This window comes from Triticum dicoccoides, chromosome 5A (assembly GCF_002162155.2).
Source record: "Triticum dicoccoides isolate Atlit2015 ecotype Zavitan chromosome 5A, WEW_v2.0, whole genome shotgun sequence".
Classification (NCBI taxonomy): Eukaryota; Viridiplantae; Streptophyta; class Magnoliopsida; order Poales; family Poaceae; genus Triticum; species Triticum dicoccoides.
Genome location: NC_041388.1, coordinates 613630458 through 613650571, shown reverse-complemented (window position 1 = coordinate 613650571; position 20114 = coordinate 613630458). Strand labels below are relative to the sequence as shown.

At 43.3% G+C, this 20114-nt stretch overlaps 1 protein-coding gene across 1 annotated transcript; it reads right to left on the bottom strand.

The window, feature by feature from the left end:
- Positions 1–9150: 9150 nt before the first annotated feature.
- On the bottom strand, positions 9151–13587 carry LOC119300157. The gene is made up of 3 exons (XM_037577208.1): positions 13457–13587; positions 9401–10352; positions 9151–9321 (listed from the first exon to the last, which is right to left on the bottom strand). The coding sequence occupies exons 1-3, from the start codon at positions 13585–13587 to the stop codon at positions 9310–9312; spliced, it is 1095 nt and encodes a 364-aa protein (XP_037433105.1). The 3' UTR covers positions 9151–9309.
- Positions 13588–20114: the final 6527 nt, after the last annotated feature.

Here is a 20114-nt window from a genome sequence, read left to right as displayed (position 1 = left end):
TGATACGCACACTCGTGCGTATTCGAGAAAAAATAATAATCCACCTTAGCGGTGATTTATAGCTTACAAAAATGTTTTATATTGTGGGACAGAGTAGTTATTTAAGTCGACAGAGAGGTCAAGAGAAAGGCGTGCACTTGTGTTTCTGTAGTGGCTTGCATTGGAATTTGGAACTGGCTAGCGTTGGTAATTGGAATGTTTTACAGGAGATGAAGTGTTGCTTGAATATTTCCTTGACTAATACTATTTATTGCCATTTAAGGTATGTTTTGGGGCCCTAAAATTTTAGGGGCCCTGTGCCATCGTACAGGCTGCACCTGCCTGCCATACGGGCCTGTCTCGTGAAGATCCACAAACTCACGTTTCTCTTGGCGCTCCTTAACCTATGCCACCGTCACTATTCTCGATGTCTTCCATTCCCATAGGTTATAACATTTGTATTGTTTCCTCTCTCACTGTCTACTCGGTATCTATATGTGGCTATCACCTATTTGATGTACTAAGCTATATATTGTTATCGATATAAAGAATAAAAATCTACCGACATCTTGAGATTAATGGAAATAGGAAGGTTGTCATCTGCTCAAGTGAAGCTGTTGTAGTGTATATAAAGGGCAATGACCAAAAAATCACTTACTGCGACGAATACAATGGTTGGTAGCCATTCGTTATTTCCCCATGTGCTGAATGGCATCGGCACTAGTTGTGACCGTAACCAAAATTACGAAAACACGTTTTTTCAATTCGAATGGGTCTAACTTTTGTATCTAAGCACCAAACCATACAATTTGTACCTTTACGTTGGAAGACCATATACCTTTTGATTGTCCGACCATTATGGTTTTGATTTTGGATGACTAGAAGATGGTTTCACTAACATCGAAAGGATAGCAAGCAGAGGGGATAAAAATTTACAACAGTTTATAAAATCATCATATGAAGTTTATCTCCCCCCGACCTCTGGCCGCTGGGCGTATGACATATCCACACTTCCAATACATACATAATCAAATCATTGTGAGCCTCTCTGCTGCTTTTGCCAAAATAAAGGTCAAAAGGAAATATGTAAAAGATAGAAAATGGAAAAAAATCACAAATCTACAATAGAAAATAGAACTGCTCATCCATGAGGAGACACTCATACATCCACATAAAGGCTAAATCTAGTAATTTCGAATTGTAGCCGGATTTTTTTTCATATTTCCTTATTTTTCAAGAGTATTCGTAGATCAATTTATGACTTTCAAAATTTCACAGCTTCATAATTATATTAATATTTTTCTTAAATACTTTTTTTATTTCTTATTTTTATTCTTTGGAAAACCTCAAGTTCTTGAAATATTAGAAAAACATGAAAAGATGGATAATTAAAAAAAGTAGGGATGTGAAACAATATATGCATAAGCAGCAACAATACTACATATGTACTTATGACCTCTATGGTTCAAATGATTCCGCAAGAAATTTCTAAGAATGAAATTATTAGGGATATTCACTATATGGGTTGCTAGTTTTGTAGATTGAGTTCTATAGGACATTTTCTAAGGATTTCTCTGCACTCGTGTTTTCTTGATCAGTATCTCTTCAAAATATTCATTTTTTCCTATGTTGTAACCGATTCAATTATAATTTGGTACAAATTCAATCATTTAGTATGAATCACGTGTGGGTATCATGTATTTCCCATTTACAGTTTGTGCATTAAGTTGCCTATAATCCATAGGTGCCATGATCCTTGTCTTTTCTTTACAAGAAGAGCCACTGATGGAAGGGCGGATGGTCACGCCTTTGATTTTGTTAATGGGTTGCTCGCCTAACTAAAGTACCAAAAGGATTTCATGTCTAACCAGAGAAACTTAAAATCTAAGCCCTTTGAAAAGCCTAAGGTTGTAGCTGTGGGCAAGGCTTTCGTTCAACTCGCTCCAAGTTCCGATATGTATGACTCTTAGATAGTAAAAATAGACCTCTTCTGTAGAGGCAAACCCTTAAATAGATAGAAATGACTTCGTATGTGGTGTGAGTTCGAATCCTAATAAAAGATCAATTGAGACTTACTCCACAGTTCCAAAATGATATATATGCACTTTTCTAGTGTAGGGCAAATGAAATCATTTAGTCTACGTTCGTGGGAGCAACTAAAATGAATTAGAGTATAGTTTGCTCCTCATTCATGTTCGGCCTGTCTGTCAGCTGATGGGTCAAAGAATGGTGCTAGGGAGGGTGCTGATATGCCCCTTAGCTCTGCAGCAACAACCCTCTAGATTATGAGGCCGGGAGTGTCTTCCATCATGCCACTACCTTATGAATGGATCGGGCCGAAATAAAGTGCATACATGGGAGGGTAGGGAGGCCCTCCACTTATTCATTCAAAGTGGGAGGGCACCTTCAGGACTTTGCACTTCGTTATTAGTGCACCTAGCCCATCTACTCGCTCACCTTTTATCATGTTTGGCTAACTTGCACAAAAATACCCCTAACATTAAGAAGCATGTAACAACCTTGCGCTTTTCACTTTCTTACTTTTATTTCCCAATCCTAAGGACCATAGAGCCCCATATTGTAGGAGATCCTTCGGAAGAAGAGCATTGGTCTACATATTATTGGAGAGGGTTTGCATTAACATGCATCACAACATGATCGAATTACATTCGAGTTTGAATTACTGTTGGAAATTTCAAGTTCTCAACATGTAGTTTTGCTTGGATAATGTATATAAGACTAGCAAGTGTTTATGAGTAAAGACACAAGTTACCACCTACTATGGGTGTTAGGGTGGTTGAGGCATGTCTACACATATATTACAATTTTTGGTGCTCAATTCTTACATGTGGTGTGTTTAGAAGTTTACAAGATATTTTTGATTAATTTCAAATATGATTCAGTTATATGTATGGTGAAGGGGCACTTTTACATGGACATGTAGTTCTGAGTGCATGTGGAGGCTGTGTCTTTGCATGCGCGTCGCCTAAGAGAAGTGAGCACGAAGAGGTAACAGTTGGCTTAGAAAATTGCTTCAACTTCATTTGTTCCTACTTTCATATTATGTTTACTTTGAATAAATGTATTGGTTTGATGTGCATGTGGAGGGTGAGCTTTCATGATGATACATAGCGAAGAAGACCTTCCCGAACGAGGGCCGTCCAGTCCCTGGCCGGCTCTTGGTTCTTGAGCAAGCTCCTCCACTGCATGTAGGATGATCATAGATGAAGAAAAGAGACTTTAGGCAAGTGGTTCTGGTAGCTTAGCTGGTTAGAGCAAAACAAGCAACGGATTGAGCAACTAGCGCGAAAGCCGTTGCGCGTTAGCGCATCCGTTTTCTTGCTGGACTACAAATCCTTTTTTTCTTGTTTCAGTGGGAAGAGCAAGGGGCATTGCCCTTGAAATCCTTTAGTGGTTCGAATCCACATCTGAGCGTAGCTTGGAAAATTGCTTCAACTTCTTTTGTTCCTACTTTCATATTATGTTTTGCTTTGAATAAATGTGTTTGTTTGATGTGCATGTGGAGGGTGAGCTTTCATGATGATCTTTTTGAGCCTTTATGGGTTCTTACATATTTGCATTCTTGACGTCAATATCTTTTAAAAAATATCAAATTTGAATATATTTTAAATGAGTTTAAACTCAGTGGAACATACTTCACTCACTAAAAAGAACCAATTTCATTCTTTTCTTAAAAACTGAGAGTATGGAATATATTTGAAATGTTGATTCCTTACTCATTTCAAAAGACTTATTTTAGTCAAGTAAAAGCATGGTTCCAATCATTTTCGGAAAAGAGTGATTTCACTCGTTTCAAACAACATATTTCAAAAACTTCTAAATCATTGATTTCACTTAGTTTGTAAAAATTATTCTACTCTACTAAAGAAACAATTTCACTTATTTTAAATAAGATTTCACTCATTTCATACCATAAAAAAGGTTTCCACCCATTTCAAATATCATATTTTGGTCAATTCGAAAATTGATTGCATACATTTAAAAAACAATGATTTCACTCATTTCAACAAAATTATTCCACTCAATTCACAAAAATAGTTTCACTTATTTTAATAAATAACAATTTAAGTCATTTAAAATAACAACTTAAGTCATTTAGAATAACAATTTCACTCAATTCAAATAACAGATTGAAATAATTATAAAATAATTGATTTCACTTAATTAAGAACACTCATTTCACTAAAATAAAACAAAAGGTTCACTATTTGAAAGAAGTGATTTCACTCATTTCACACAATCGAAAAAGGGTTTCACTCATTTGAAAAGACCAATTTCTATCAATTTGAAAACTGGTTCCATTCATTCAAAAACACTGAGTTAACTATATTAAGAAAATCACTCATTTAAAAAAACTGATTTCACTCATTTTGGATAGCAAAATTTCACTCGTTAAAAAATTCAATCTTCTAAAAAAACTATTTTCAGTAAAACACCATTCCAGCTCTTTTCAACAAGCAGGTCTCACTCATTTCAAAATAATAATTTCGCTGGAATCAAAAACTAATTTTACCATGTTGAAATAGAGTGAAACAAGTGGATTAAGAAATTGATAATTAAAGGTGTTTGAAATGTATCCAAAGTGGTCTTGCTCTAACCGAAAAACGCTTTCGCCCCGCTTTATAGATAAAGCACACCGCCACAAAACACACAACCCCAACAGGTTCAGACACACACACCCAAGTAGCACAACAAAGTCATAAGGTACTGCTGAGGGCACAGCTCAACAAGCCCAAAGAAACAGAAAAGGAAACCGGGCGAGGCCGGGCGAGAGACCCACGCAGGGGACTAGTCAGGCTCCGGCGGAGGGGGCGGCGGCGGCGACGACAGGCGGACGGCCATCGAGCGGAGGTCGGCGATGAAGGCGGAGATGGCGTCGCGCTCCAGGAGACGGCTAAGCGGCCGCCAAAGCTGCAGGAAACCCGAGAATTTGTAGAGAGCGTCAGTAGCACGACGAAGCGGAGTGCGCTCAATCACAAGCTTATTACGAACAGTCCAAAGAGTCCAGGCTAGGGTCCCAACCTCCAGCCACCTAATGTGGCGGGAGGACGGGGGGGACGCTTGGAGTTCAGCAAAAAGGTCGGGGAAGTTGGTGTGAGTCCAATTTCCGCCGACAAGCTCGCGAAAACAGCTCCAGAGGAACTGGGCAGAGGTGCAAGCGAAGAAGATGTGGTTAGAGTCCTCGGGGACGACACAGAGGGGGCAGAGACCAGAACCCGGGCCATTACGCTTGCGGACCTCCACACCGGAGGGGATCCGTCCCCGGATCCACTGCCACATGAAGATACGGATCTTCAGAGGGAGGCGGACGGACCAAACCATTGAGAGGGGGGGAGGGGCGGCGGAGGGGGCAATGACCGCATAGAGCGATTTGGTAGAGAACTGGCCAGACGGCTCCAAATGCCATCGAACACGGTCTTGGACGCCGTCAACCAGCGGCTCATGAAGAGCGACGCACTCAAGAAGCTCACGCCAGGCGGCGGATTCCGCAGGCCCAAATGGCCGACGGAAAGCGAGGCGCCCTAAGTCAAATAGGGCCCTATCAACAGAGATCATGGGGTCGACAGAGATAGCAAAGAGAATGGGGAAGCGAGCCGCAAAGGGGGCGTCACCGGCCCAACGGTCATACCAGAATAACGTCGAACGGCCAGATCCTACCGAGATAGAGGTACCAATGCGGAGCACAGGGAGGAGCTGGACAAGGGACTGCCAGAACTGAGAGCCACCCGACTTTTGGCAGAAGGCAAGGGGTTGGCCGCGCAGGTATTTATTCCGGATAATGTCCAGCCAGAGGCCCCCGTGGCCCTGCGAGATGCGCCACAGCCATCGGGAGAGGAGGGCAATATTCATCCGTTTGGAGCACATGATCCCCAAACCCCCCTGCTCCCTCGGCTTGCAGATGTCAGGCCAGCTGACCATGTGATACTTCTGCTTGCCGTGCTCCCCAGCCCAATAGAAGCGGGACTGGATTTTGGCGATCTCCTTATGAAGAGAATCGTGAAGGCTGTAGAAACTCATAAGAAATAAGAGGAGACTGGAGAGGGACGAGTTGATAAGAATAGTCCTGGCCGCCTTGGACAGCCACCTCCCCTGCCAAGGCTCGCATCTAGTCTGGAGCTTGGTCACGGAGGGGCGAAGATCGGCGGCCAGGAGGCGCGAGTGACTGATGGGCGTCCCCAGATAGGTAGAAGGAAACGAGCCCAATCGGCAATTGAGTCTATTGGCAATGGCCACTGACTCCTCGGGAGAGTATCCCATCACCATAACATCGCTCTTATCAAAATTGATCTTGAGGCCCGACATCTGCTGAAAGCAAAGGAGGAGGAATTTGAGATTGGCGATGTCCACCTCCGAGCCTTCGACCATGATGATCGTGTCGTCCGCATACTGGAGGATGGAGATCCCCGCGTCCCCGGAGAGATGGGGGGCGATGCCTCGGAGGTGGCCCGCAACTTTCGCCTTATCGAGAATGGAAGCCAAAGCGTCCACGACCATGTTGAAGAGGAACGGGGAGAAGGGGTCGCCTTGGCGCACCCCACAAAGGGTAGGGAAGAAGGGACCAATTTCGCCATTAATATTGACCGCCGTGCGACCACAAGAGACCATTTGCATGACTCTCGTGATCCACCGGTCGTCAAATCCCTTGCGCAGAAGGACTTCCGAAGGAAGGGCCAGCTAACCGTGTCATAAGCTTTGTGAAAATCGATCTTCAGAAAGACCGCCTTCAGGTGTTTGACCTGGACCTCATGAAGAACCTCGTGCAGGACCAAGACCCCATCAAGGATGAACCGGCCCTGAATGAACGCCGACTGATTAGGGTGAGTGATCCGGTCGGCCAGCAGGGTCACCCTATTGGCGTACCCTTTGGCCAAGATCCGGAAGATCACATTTATGACCGTAATCGGGCGGAACTGGCGGATGTCAGTCGCCCCAGGGACCTTGGGAATGAGGGAGATGGTCCCAAAGTTGAGGCGGCCAAGGTCGATCGAGCCCACGAAGAATTCCTCGAAAATGGCCATGATCTCGGGTTTGACCATGCTCCAGAAGGTTTGGAAGAAGAGAACCGGGAGGCCGTCCGGGCCCGGCGCCGAGGAGGGATTCATACCCTTGATAGCCTCCCAGACCTCTTGATCAGAGAAGGGGGCCGTCAAGGTGGCATTGTCTTCGTCAGAGACTAGACGGTCGCCGGTCCAGCAGTCAAAGGCAAGAGAGAGGCCGCTCCGAGGAGCGGGGGAGAAGAGGGAGCGATAGAAGCCATCAACATGGGCGCGGATATCGCGGGGATCCTGAAGGAGAGTGTCTCCCTCCCAAAGGCAGGAGATGGTGTTGCGTCTACGGCGCCCATTTGCGATCGCCTGGAAGTAGGCCGTATTCGCATCCCCCTTCAAGACCCAACGCTGGGCGCCCCGAATGCGCCAATAAGCCTCCTCATCAGAGTAAATCACGGAGAGCTGGTCTGGTCTTGCTCTAAAGGTCTTCGCGCGAGGAGTTCAAATATGTAACAATACTCAATAAATAAAAATTATGGTTTATAAAATATAAATGATTTAAAGTTGTAAATGTGGAAGTAGATGATATGTTTGTTAGTGAAGAGGAGAGAGAGAGAGAGAGAGAGAGAGAGAGAGAGATTGTGTCACAAACTCTACTTAAGTAAGAATTAAGAGATGGATAGTGCTGTGCATGAGTTGTTTATCTGCCAATGGTGGGACCCAATATGAGAAAGATACCAACACTTGAAATCAGGAAAGGAAACGAACATACTGCTGGATTGAGATACTTCACAAGGTTGCGGAAACTCATTGGCTCGTGGGCTACTGGTACATAGCAGGGCGCCATTAGGACGAGGTTTGCACCGGTGCTGTAACTTTAATCTGCTCAACCGTCTGGATTGACCGATGCTATACACACGACATATTCGGACGATCTGCGGACGACACTACGCATCAAGCCGTTGATGTGTTAGAGCGAAAGCATACAACACCGTTCATTCCTGCATCATGTGGGGTTCGGCCGGTTAGTGTCGTCCGTCCAGTAGTTTCGGTCTGGATTATTCATGCCATCATTTTTGAACTGGTCATCTGGCTAGTCAAACGTTCTCACAAGGACTCACTAACGTTATCATGTATCATCAAAATAAAGTGCCCTTCTTTGGGATTGACTTCTGTTACAATCTGCTAGTAGCATCATAGAATTTCATGGCACGGGAGCGTCTCTGGTTGCAAGCAACTAGTCGATTATATTGTAGCTTCTTGGACTATACATGCAAGCACACCGTTTTGACTCTGTTCATTCTTAATTTAATTTTTCCCAAATTTACATTTAGATTTGAGTTGTTCTGTGTTTTCGAAAAATAATGGGAAAACGTGCAAATCTATTGGCCCTTGAATCTGCAACCCGCCACTTCATGTGAAGATTCTCACCTAGCGGTCTTTGAACCCTCCAACCATCATTTTCGTGGAATTGTTATTCTAATCCCGAGTTCAAATGCACCCACCATGAACAGTGAAATAAAAATAAGTAAATAAAATAAAAAAGAATTACGAGAAATTGAAAAAAAAACCTTACATTGGGGAATTTTAACAGAAAACAAATACTTAATAGGAATCGGAGGGAGTATGTAGGAAAAACACGAATACACACAATTGGACAACCCTCAATAGTCAAACACCAAGAATACATATACTGAGACGTAAAGAAAAAGTAGGACCTAGGAACAACTGCATCGTATATAAAACACCGAGCTTGCATGTAAGAAAATGCACGTCGTGTCCAGTGAGTGACCTGGCGCCACACTCAGATGAACGGCGCCCTATCGTGCACAGGACGAGCGCACCGCCGCGTGGGCGCGCCTACGCTGACGGGGGCGGTGCCGCGAACGGCATAGGCAGGTTCACACTCGGGACGAATGGCAATGGCGGCAGCGTCACCATGGGCACGGCAATGGCGGGTATCGGCGCCATCGTCACCTGGGGCACGGTGGGGAGAGTGACCTTGGGCATGGGCGGCAGGACCCCCTTGGGCACGATGATGGCGGGCAGCCAGGACGAAAAACTAGTGGGGGCAAAGAGGTTTACTATTTTTTTAGAAACATGTATACGAACTAATGGGCAGACAATCTAAAGGACCAACCACACAAGCATACATATGGTGTTGAAGAAGCAAAATCATATAATTTATTATAAGATAATGTCATCACACACATAACTATGACATGTTCAGTGCCAAAATAAAAGTAAACTAACCACTTAAGACATAATAACTTGAGAAATATGGGTATGCTATCCCTTTTTGTTGCTATGTCCCTGATTTCTATCCTTCAAGCTGCATGAAAAAAAATCATTTTTAAACATAGAGAGAATGTACACATTGATAGATGAAAATAAAAGCTTGAGCACATTACCTCCTTCCGTTTCATTCCACGATGATTTTTTGCATGAAAGCGTTTAACTATCACCTCATTAGGAATAGTATCCAACATTTCTTTTTCCACAAAGCCAATAAGGCTATTGCTCAAATAATCATCACCCATCTTATTACGCAAAGCATTTTTCACAAGCTTCATTGCCGAGAAGCATCTCTCAACAGTTGCAGTGGCAACAGGAAGAGTCAGTACTAGCTTTAAAAGCCGATAGACAAAAGGATAAGAATTATGCTTCTTTGTAGACACCATCAGTTTAGCCAGATCATTGATAGTTTCCAAGCTAGCAAATCTTGTATCATTGCGTACATTATCTATGTAGAGGCAAAGCTCTTTCTCAAGATAGTCTAGCTCATTATCACTAAAGTCATTAGGATAGAACTTCGCCAACTTCATCAGCTTCTCATCATCATAGTGACTAAACCGACAACTTGGGTTGAAAGCAAACATACAACAAAGCAACCCATTGTTTACCTCATTGAATCTGTGGTTTAGTTCTTCTACCAATAAATCCAAAACAGCAAAAAAACAGTCGACCCGGTAATGATGCTCATTATTAATGCCAGTCCTTTGCCTTGGCTTCTTTGGATTTGCATACTCCTTTTCCATGTCCATAACAGAAATATCATTCTTGTTGCAAAAAGAACATACCTTGCTCAGGAGAGGATTCCATCCATGCTCAGATCTAAGCTTATCTAGCTCTCGCTTAGCTGATTCCACATCTGATATAGCATTAACAATGTCCATATCCTTTCTTTGAAAGGTTTTTGATAGCCCATTTGTTAAAGCTAATATAATCATCATCATATGTAGGAAGAATGCAGAATCAAATGACTGGAAATATTTTAAAAGGCCACTGGCTTGACGTTGCTTAGTAGCATCTGAACCCTCTTCCTCCACATATTCTAGTACTTTTATCTCTCCATTAGCTTTCCTGGCAATGTCAAATAGTTAAATGATACATAAATTGACGTACATCAAGTCAGTATAATACTATAGTCTATATATTTTATTCTACTCCCAGCAGAACGAACCTAGGGTTTCAGGAGTGGTTAAACTTATTCATACGAAGTGGTTATATGAAGCTAGATTGAGTCAACCTAATTACTAACTTGTACCTTTTAAACAAGGAAGCAGAATAGAGTAATACTTTGAAAATTATAAAGGAAAGATCGGAACTGAACCTAGGGCTGATGAGTGGCACGCGTCTTTTTCAGTTTTTCTCCTTAGGGACGGCAACCCAGGCCGGCCGGCCGGTCGGCGACTCGGCGTGTACCTACAGAACTGCAGATCGAGGCCGATAGTTGGGCGTCGGCGGCGGCGGCGGCTTCGTTTCGCTTCAGCGGTCGTGCGAGAAGCCAGGCGACGGACGAACGATACGGTTTTCTTTTTGTTTGACGAACGCGTACGCTTCTAGCCTGCTCGTACGCATTGCCTCGTGTCTTAGGGGTGTTTGGTTCACGGACTTTTTAGTCCCAGAGACTAGAAAAAGTCTCTAAAAAGTCCATAGAAACCAAACGGGAGGAACTTTTTCTATAGGGAGTAGAAAAAGACTCTACTAGAAAGTCTTTTTTATTAGTCCCTGGGACTAGAAAAAGTCTTAGGACTTCTGAACCAAACACCCCCTCAATCTCTCTAAGATGGGCTCATCCGCTGCTGTCTTTTCACCTCCGCTGCTGTCTTTTCTCTATAGAAGAGAAGATGGGCTGGGCTTTATATAACAGATCAGTAGAGAAGTAGCCAGGCAGTGGGGGCAAATATCCTGGGCCGAGCGGGAGCAAAGCCATGTATATGAAGCCAGGTATAAGTGGCCCAAAAAATCGAGTAGGGCATTCGCCCCCACGACCCTGTACGTGCGTTCGCCCCTGTGCTGACTGGCGGGCAGCTGGAGGGCGACCATGTCCCAATGGAGGACGCGACCTAGGTCTTTAACTTGGTTTGCCAAAACGACGTGTACGGTAATCTTTGATCCACAGTAGGTACTTAGTGGACTTGACTCTTTATCATAAATAAGAGTTCTTACAAAGTTGTATTAAAGTTAAGACACGTATTTTGGAACGGATAGAGTATTTTTTTTCTAGTCTAAAAGACTAGCTGGAAAGAACCAGGACGACACGCCCCTCAGGTCGCTCCCATGGGCGGCTAGGGGGTGAACGCCACTGCCAGTCGAAGCCCTTCCTCTCTTCCTCTCCTCGCCTCTGCCGGTGGATGCCGCCAGGGTTAAGACCGCGCGGCTTGGCGGCGGCGGGCCATTGTCCTCCTCCTGTTGGTGCTATGACAACGTGGGCTGCTAGCCACGGTGGGATCTCGGGCGTTGCCCTTGTACCAGTGCGGGCACTGGTTGGGAGTAGCCGCGGTCCAGCACGGGGAGGCATGCGCAAGAGCGGTGTAGCATGGTTGCGTCGGGACGGCCGTGTCACAGCGATTTGAGGGGAGCGGCGATCTGGAGCACCGGTAGGGGAGCCGACAAGGGGTGACCTAGCAAGGGGACACGCGACATGGGAAGGCGTCTGCGAGGGATGCACATGGAGCACAAATTCGGGCGGCCTCCACGGATATGTTGCTCCGACGACGGGAGGCGCGTTGAGGGATCTGGCTGGTGCGGATCTGCTCGTCTGAGCCCAAACGGGTGTCCTGGGCGTGCGGGGGGTCCAGGCAGTGCATATCTGCTGTGTTGCCATCATGGAAAGGTCATTGGGCGTGTGAGGGGCTCGGCGGTGATGGTGGTGCTGCGGCAGTAGGGTGCGCAAGTGGCACGTGGCGACGAGGAAGTCGGCTACGGTGGTTTTGGTGCTTCTTCATCCACAGGCATGGTTCGTTGGTGGTGGTGGTGATATGGGTGGGCTTGTCGGCGTCTGTGCGGATTGATGTGCGGTAAAAGGTGTACTGGGAGCTTGGGTGAAAACCCTATCTCAGCCTTGTGTCATGACTAGCGATGACAGTGGTTGCGATTGTCATTGACCTTCTTGGAGGCATTGCAGCTTTGCCGCCACACCCCTCTCACACGGATCTAGTCGACAATGCAGCTCCGGAGGAAAGCCTTGATCCCGGGTGATCGGACGATGGCGACGCCTTGGTGTCGTTTTCCCTCCGGGGGTTCGTCTCTGGAGCTGGACATCAGCATGCGGGTAGTGGATGGCGTAGGTGTTTCACATTGAGGCTTCTGTGGCAACAGTAATGGGGGTGAGCAAGATCGGAGACGTGGCGTCGGTTGAGGTAGTCGGCTCTTCTCCGGCGTGTCTGCGGGATTGCCTCGGCTGTTTGTCATGGTGAAGTCGAAGCTGCTGTGGTGAGGCCCGGTGGTATACAATGACGGGCGTCAGGTGGTCTGTTTGGTGATCCTCCATGACACCAACTTGGCCTAGTTCTCCTTGGTAGTTTTCCGTTAGAGTTGGAGTTGCACTGTCTTGTCGCAGGTGGCTGAGTTCTGGCATGGGCCTTCATGTGGCTCCACATGGCTTCTTCAGTGTGGGCTGGGTCGATGATCGTCTGCTGCGAAGTTGGAGTCGTTTGCTCGATGTTTTAGGGTTGGTGATGAGGCCTACTAGGGGAGGAGTGATGACGATTACGCCTAGGTGCGGTCTTGATGATGCCCTCGTTGGAGAATGTGCGTGGGGTATTTTGTGTGCTGCTCAACGGTTTCTGATTATTTTTGCCCGGATTTTCATTAATTAATTGGACAACTCTCTTATGCTTAATTAATGGATGAGGGAAATCTTTTGCCTCCGTTTCGAAAAAAAGTTTAGCTGTCTTCTTCCACTTCGATCTTTACAACTAATAGTTATATACGAAACATAAGGCGGTAGAAGAACAACAACTGTAAAACAGCGCATAAATCAAGCCAAGGTCTTTTTGAGAAATCGTAACTCTAACACCGACGAATGCATCTACTACCTTTATAAAAGAAAGAGAGGAGCAGATCCAGACAATTATATCCGTCCATCTACATGATCTGATGGCTCATAATCCTTCCGTGTTTAACCCAACAAGCCATAATTAAGCCACTTACGTACAGTCCACCGATCGCTAAAACAGAACGTTCCCACGACCTCTGGCCCCGCCCGCACGATCTCACGCCCCGCGTCGTTACTCCCGCACAACCTCGCGCCCCCGCGCCATTCCTCCTGCAGCTTCAGATCGAGAAGGATGGATATATCATGAGCAACCATCGCCCCTTCTCTTCCTCCATGCGCCGCCGCTCCATCCTTCCCCTCCTCCTCGCGCCGCCCCTCTTTCTACCGTCACCACCCCCCATCGGCGCCCTCCGCAGCCTAGCTGAGCCCCTTCGCCCGTGGACATGTTCTGGCGTCATCGCGCTACAGGTTGTCGTACCTCTGGAGGTGCGGGGTGGTGGTGGAGGCGAGAGGAGAGGCGCAGGATCTTGGCCTTGATGTCACCGATCTCGATGTGGGCGGTGTCTTGCTCGCGTCCGGGTGTCGGTGGTTCGTGCCGTCACCGTACGGTACCACCAACAAGGATGGCATCCGATGGCCTCTCCCTGAGAACCGTCTTTGCTTCGCCAATGTATCCCACATGCGCTCAATGTTGAGGGTGTGATTCCCAGTGAGAAGGACCGCCGTCAGGCCGCAATGGACTTCACACCTCCCATTTTCTACTGTTCACGGATGCACGTACTGTTACCTAGAGCAGAAAGCATATGGAGATTATATTAGTATAGATGTATAGAAGTCATGATGATGGACTAAGATAATTCTGTTGCACAATACTATGCACTGAGATTCAGTCATGGCATTTTTTGTCAGTATAGCATGGACATGATAGAGACTGATCAAATAAATGGCACTTGATTTCATCTACTTATATTCTTCAGGGCATGTATGCAAGCGGTGCATGGAAGCTGATACTTGCAATCTGTTTGCGGAATCTGGCAGTGTTCAGTCCAAGAATGAGAATCATGTGATTGCTTGTAAGTGCTAATTGCATGCGCGTAGGACGATGCATCATTGTCCAGTCCAGGTGCGTGATTTGTTTCAGGCCATCTTTTTTTCTGCTTCCTGTCCTGCTCTTGGCATGTTCCATTTGGCAATACATCAGATCTTTTTTTAGAGTCAGGTCACTTCAGTTCTTGCAACTCCAGCTGGTATTCATGAACTTTTTGTTCTTGTATTGTTTTCTTAGATCGACTAGAACAAATTCATATTATTATGTTCCTTCAAATTCGATAAAGATTATTTTCTTATGCAGCTTGTTTAGGCATCAGCGTCTCTACTGCTATCTGGGATTGGAGGAAAGGCAGCTCGAAAAACTAAAGCACTAATGAAGCAACAAGTGGAAGTCCAATTCAGAAAGAAGTAGTTTGTTCTATATACTAGATTGGACAATGTTTTTCTGCTGGAAGTCTATTGCTGAATCTTAAATCAAGAGGAAGCTATCTAACTTCTTAAGGAGCCGGGAAGTTTCGCCAAACCACTACAGTGGGCAAGAGATCAGCTAATTCATTTGAGGTAACACACCAGGCCTGGATTAACATGCCAACTTTCTTGTGATTTGCCTACAGTTAGATGAATTTACCATCAGTTTAGTGTACATAATATATGGACAAGTCAGGTTGCCAAAATTTAATCTGGCATAAGCATGCGTATAAATTTGTTTGCTTAATAGTAACTTGAATCTAAAATCATAAAAGTATGTTTGTAGTTCAGACGTGCTTTGCGTATTCAAAATTTTGTTTTTTAACAAGACATGCATTGCACTTGCAAGCTTACTTGTCTTTGATAGAACAACAAACTGATTTTAGATGCTAAAATAAACACTAAACACTACTTCCTCATGGCGACTATGTGTAAAAAGACGAGGAGATCCCGACTATTGATGTGAAGCCAGGGTGGAAAAAGGCACGAAGATCACCTTCCTAGAAGGAAGGATCTGATTTTTTCCAGTGCAGATATGTGTTTCGAAAAGTTATTGGGATGTAATTTTTATAACACTAGAGTCTATGAAGTTATATTTCCAGATATTTCACTTTTTGCATAAGCTGAGGCACCATTTTATTTTAAAATATTTTCTGAAGTAAAATTTGTGAATAAACTGCATGATGTTTCATGTGTGTGAATTGCACTTTAGCTACAACACTGAGATAACAAGGTGCATAGGATATGAATGGTTATGGCTTGTGGGGTCAGCCGGGGAGGCGATGGCGATGGGGAGCAGCGGCACATCGGCGGACAGCAACACATGTGTAGCACACAGTGGCAGCGGCTGCACGGCCACGACGGACAAGCAACAACGCGAAGCAGGGGCAGGTGGTGGTAAGAATAAGTATCACTTGTCATGTTTAACTCATGGCCAACAAAGAGTAAGTATCACTTGAAACTCACTACATGAAGAATACTGCTGTGACGATTATATACATATATGTTCCACTTGGTTGCTCAGGTAGTATTAATTTCTAATTTCTTATCACTTCCTTTTCTTGCAGTCAAGTTTTGAAACTGGGCTTTGATGAGAAGTTCATTCGTATATGGGAATTCTATCTTGTATACTCTGCCTCTGGTTTGAAGTCATGAGTAGCTAGAGATTACCTGGTACGGATGCATATATGTGTGCTCTTTGTATAGGTTTACCTGCATTATTCCTATTTCCTAAACAAATGTAAGTCATATACTCACTCTGCCCTCTGGTCTTCAAAAAACATCTTTCTGGAAACTGTTTGGTGGTTTCCAATGCAGACTATAAAATTTAAGTTGATGTTGCTTTCTACAATTATGTTAATCTCAGCCATAAGATTCTGAGATCAGTCGACAACAGATCTTTGAGTAAAAAGTAGTAAATTAGAACCTTTGGTGAACTTGCAGAAAACAAGCTTTCATCGTTTGAGATTGTAAATGACTTGAGACAAACCTGGGTCCTTTACATTCTCATTTGATAACTTTGAATCTTTACGTCTTTTGTACATATTTCAGCATATTTTGTATCAACTGATAACTTTGAATCTTTGCGTCTTTCGTCAGATCATGCTTACTGTTGGATTTGCACATGAATAACTAAAAGCGCCATGACATTTATGTATTTCCTTCATTTTAGCCATTAAACTCATCTATCGAGTGTTAATTTAGTATGATTTCTTGTCCTGAGTGTATATTCATCTTAGTTAGAAAGGTCTTTGAGTGGCTTTGGTCATCCTAAATTTTGTGTAGATTCTTTTTCCAGTCCTGTTTAGCTTTGCCTAACAATAATTATTATAGCCCTTGATGTGCACATGCCCAATTTCCCCATATTGTATAGTTTCCCATTCTATAATAGCAACCTTTCTGCACTGCTAAGATGTAAGCACGACTACATGTTTAACTCATGTTTAATATTGTCAGAACTAAGCATATGGTAGAGAAAGGGTTGCTTCCATGCCATCCATGTCATAGAGAAATTGTAGAATTCCCTCTCCCCATTTCCTTACCATGAATATAACGCTTTATTGACCTGTTTTTAGCTTCTAGATGTTCTGCAACTATATACACAATAGATACTGTCTGTCTGAACTGTAATTCCACTCCATGAGAAGCTGAGATAAAGTAAGAACGAGGCAAAGAAATTCCGACTCTTCCTGCTCGCAGGTGGGGCCTGCTATGACTCCCAATGGGTGGTATCACTGCAACTTTCGATCCTTCAAATTTTGACAATAACAAGTAGCCTCAATCCAAGAAGAAAACTAATTCAATTCTCCCAAGACTGCTATTTTTTGGGTTTCTTTGTTCCAACTTTGCATTGACACCACTTGGACAATGTTTGTGTTCCTTTGCTTTTCATCATGAAAATAAACATTCTGAAATCTTCATAGGGTATTTGATTCCATTTTTACTATACAATAGAGTAAATAGGCTACGTCCTTACATTCTCCGCGGAGAAGTTATCCAGCCAGTCGGTTGCCATTGATTTGTGACATTTTTTATACGGTTGTGATTCCCGTGGTCTGCTTGTTATCGTCAAAAGATAATTGATGGGTTTTTACTTCTCCTTTTGTTTATAGAGAATTGGTCATCCTAGAGTATGAATTCAAAATTTAATACCCATATGAATTTGACATGGTTTGATTGAGACGTGCGTTGCACGTGCACGTTTACTAGTCTCAAAAGAAAAAGGAGTGTACTTGGGCTATTACATGAGCTTTTTCCTGTTTACCACACTGACAGTCAATCGAATTGACAAACACGGTGTTGCAGCCAAAAACAATACACAACATTGGCTCGTAGATGGAAGGTAAGAAAGGAAGACAATGTAACATTTCACTCTCGTGAAGAACCAACATCTCGTGTCTCTCTTAGAGCTGCTTTACTTTTGGTACCACAACTATTCCCAATGTCTTCTATTCCCGTACGTAGGTTCTTATTACAACTGCATTGTACCTTCTCTCATCCTGTACTCTTTTTTTTTTTTGAGAATCAACTCTCATCCTGTACTTAATATGTATATGTGACTATGACCTATGTGAGATACTAAGATGTGCTGTTTCTACCAACACCTTGAGATTAAATGGAAATAGGAAGGTTGCAATATGCGGGCGGCTAGCATGAAGATACGGTGGTGTATATAAAGGGCAATGACCTGAAATCACTATTCACGAGAACAAAGGTCGGTAGGCATTCATTTTTTTCATGTGCTGAATGACATGGTGTTTAATCGTAGTCAGCGGGTTGTGGATTGCCGGAGTATTCAGGTTGACCGTAGAGTGGTCGAGGGTGGATGTTTCTCCTCCGATGCATGCGTAGCGGCATATGCGTACATTAAGGTTCACGGCACCAGTGGAAATATTCGTCGCTGAAGGGCAGGGGCACGCCGACGAACCTCCATAGACATGAGGCTCGGTGGCATTCGCCTCTTCTCACATGGAGGACGCTCGGGAGTTGTCTCCACGTATGGTGGATGTCGGAATCGTAGAAAAAGATCTATTTATACTCCCTTTCCGGTTCCACGAAGATTTTTTTTTTGAATCACTCGCTTTATTACTATTGCATTGCCACTATCTGCTTCGGTACACCCCCTAAACACATCAAAGATCGAGATCGGCTCATAACCCTTCATAATTAAGGGCATGATGGGCATTAAGAATTAACTGGCAAAAATGGCCGTGCGTTGCAAGGGGAGAAAAAAATAGTGTTTATCACCAAAATTAATTGCAAAAAAATAAATCCTAACACAGAAAATAAAAATCAATTAATGGCAAAATCTGCATACAATTTACACAGAAATTGTGTTTTTTATAATATGCATGAATAAGCATATAATAGTGAAACTTCACAATTTTTTTCCTAAAAATGAATGAATTGGTGACATTGGTATTACCCGTAAAGAAGAAAGAAAATAAAACAAAATCAAAACAATGAAGTTTTCGAAGAAAGAATGAATTAGTGGCATTAGTATTACCTTTTGAGAAGAAAGAAAATTAACAGTATTAAGCATAATGAAAAAAATGTGCACATAATTTAGATGGAAATTATATATTTCTATAATATGCAAAAATAAACATATAATATAGTGGGATTTAAAAAACATTACTAAGAAGGAATGAATAGTGACATTGATATTATCATTAAAAAAGAAAGGAAAAACAAAAAACCATTTTTTATAAACTAGAATGAATTAGTGACATTGGTATTACACTCTAAGAACGAAAATGTTTTTTTAATCTATATAATAGTGCAATTTTCTCACTCTAATATAATTTATACATATGATATATATTTCTTACATGTATACATTTTGTACTCACTCAACATCCACAAATACCCATAAAAAGCGGCTAAAGAAGAAAAGAAAAAAAATGCAGACAAGCCGAAAATGAGGAAGCACTCTAAGCCTGTAAACAAGCAACACCAAATGGGTTTCAGCCCAATAGGAAATTGACTGAACCAAAATAGTGGCCAGTCAAAAATTAAGAGCAACTAGTTAAAGAGTGCTTCTTCGGGAGCTGGCTGGCGTTTAGGTGAGGGGAGCTGGCCGGCGTTGCAGCTTCGATCTGCTCAACCGTTTCGTTCCTGCCATCATTTTTCAATTGGCGCCGTCATAGTGCTTCGCGAAGGTGCGCTTGGTCTGACAACACTGTACGACTGTGCATCTTCGGAGTAGGATTTTTTACAAGTGCTTGCCACAGAACTAGTTAAGAATTTTAATGGTGCAAAAGTTTTCAAAAATTCTAAAAAAATACTGAACCAACACACCTATAATATAACATGATCCAACGAAGGGACTAAAAAAATACGACTATATGTGTCCTGGACAAAAAACAAATAGTTCAGTATATATTTATGTCGCAGTGAGCTGAAATGCTTATTATTTTTGCCGAGGACACATAGATGCTTATTTTGAGAATCTCTCAGTTGGATCATCTTATTACATTAGAGAGATGCTCCCATATTTATTTCATATTTTTTGATAACTTTTGAACCGCTAAAAGTTTAGGGACACTTAACTAGTTTTGAACTATTTATTTATTTTTGTCCAGGACATCAACATGCGGGGAGTGGATGGATGATTAGAAGAGTGGTTGATCAAATAATCAACCGTACATGTGATTGGATGATTAGAAGAGTGGTTGCACCCTCAGCCCACCGGAGATCAAACCCGATGTACACCCACGACCTTTGTGGTGACTTTGAATAGATCACGCATGATCAATACCATGGTTAAGTTCAATTTATCGGTTGGAAAATCTCAATTTCCTGAAATATGATCTTTCATGTCA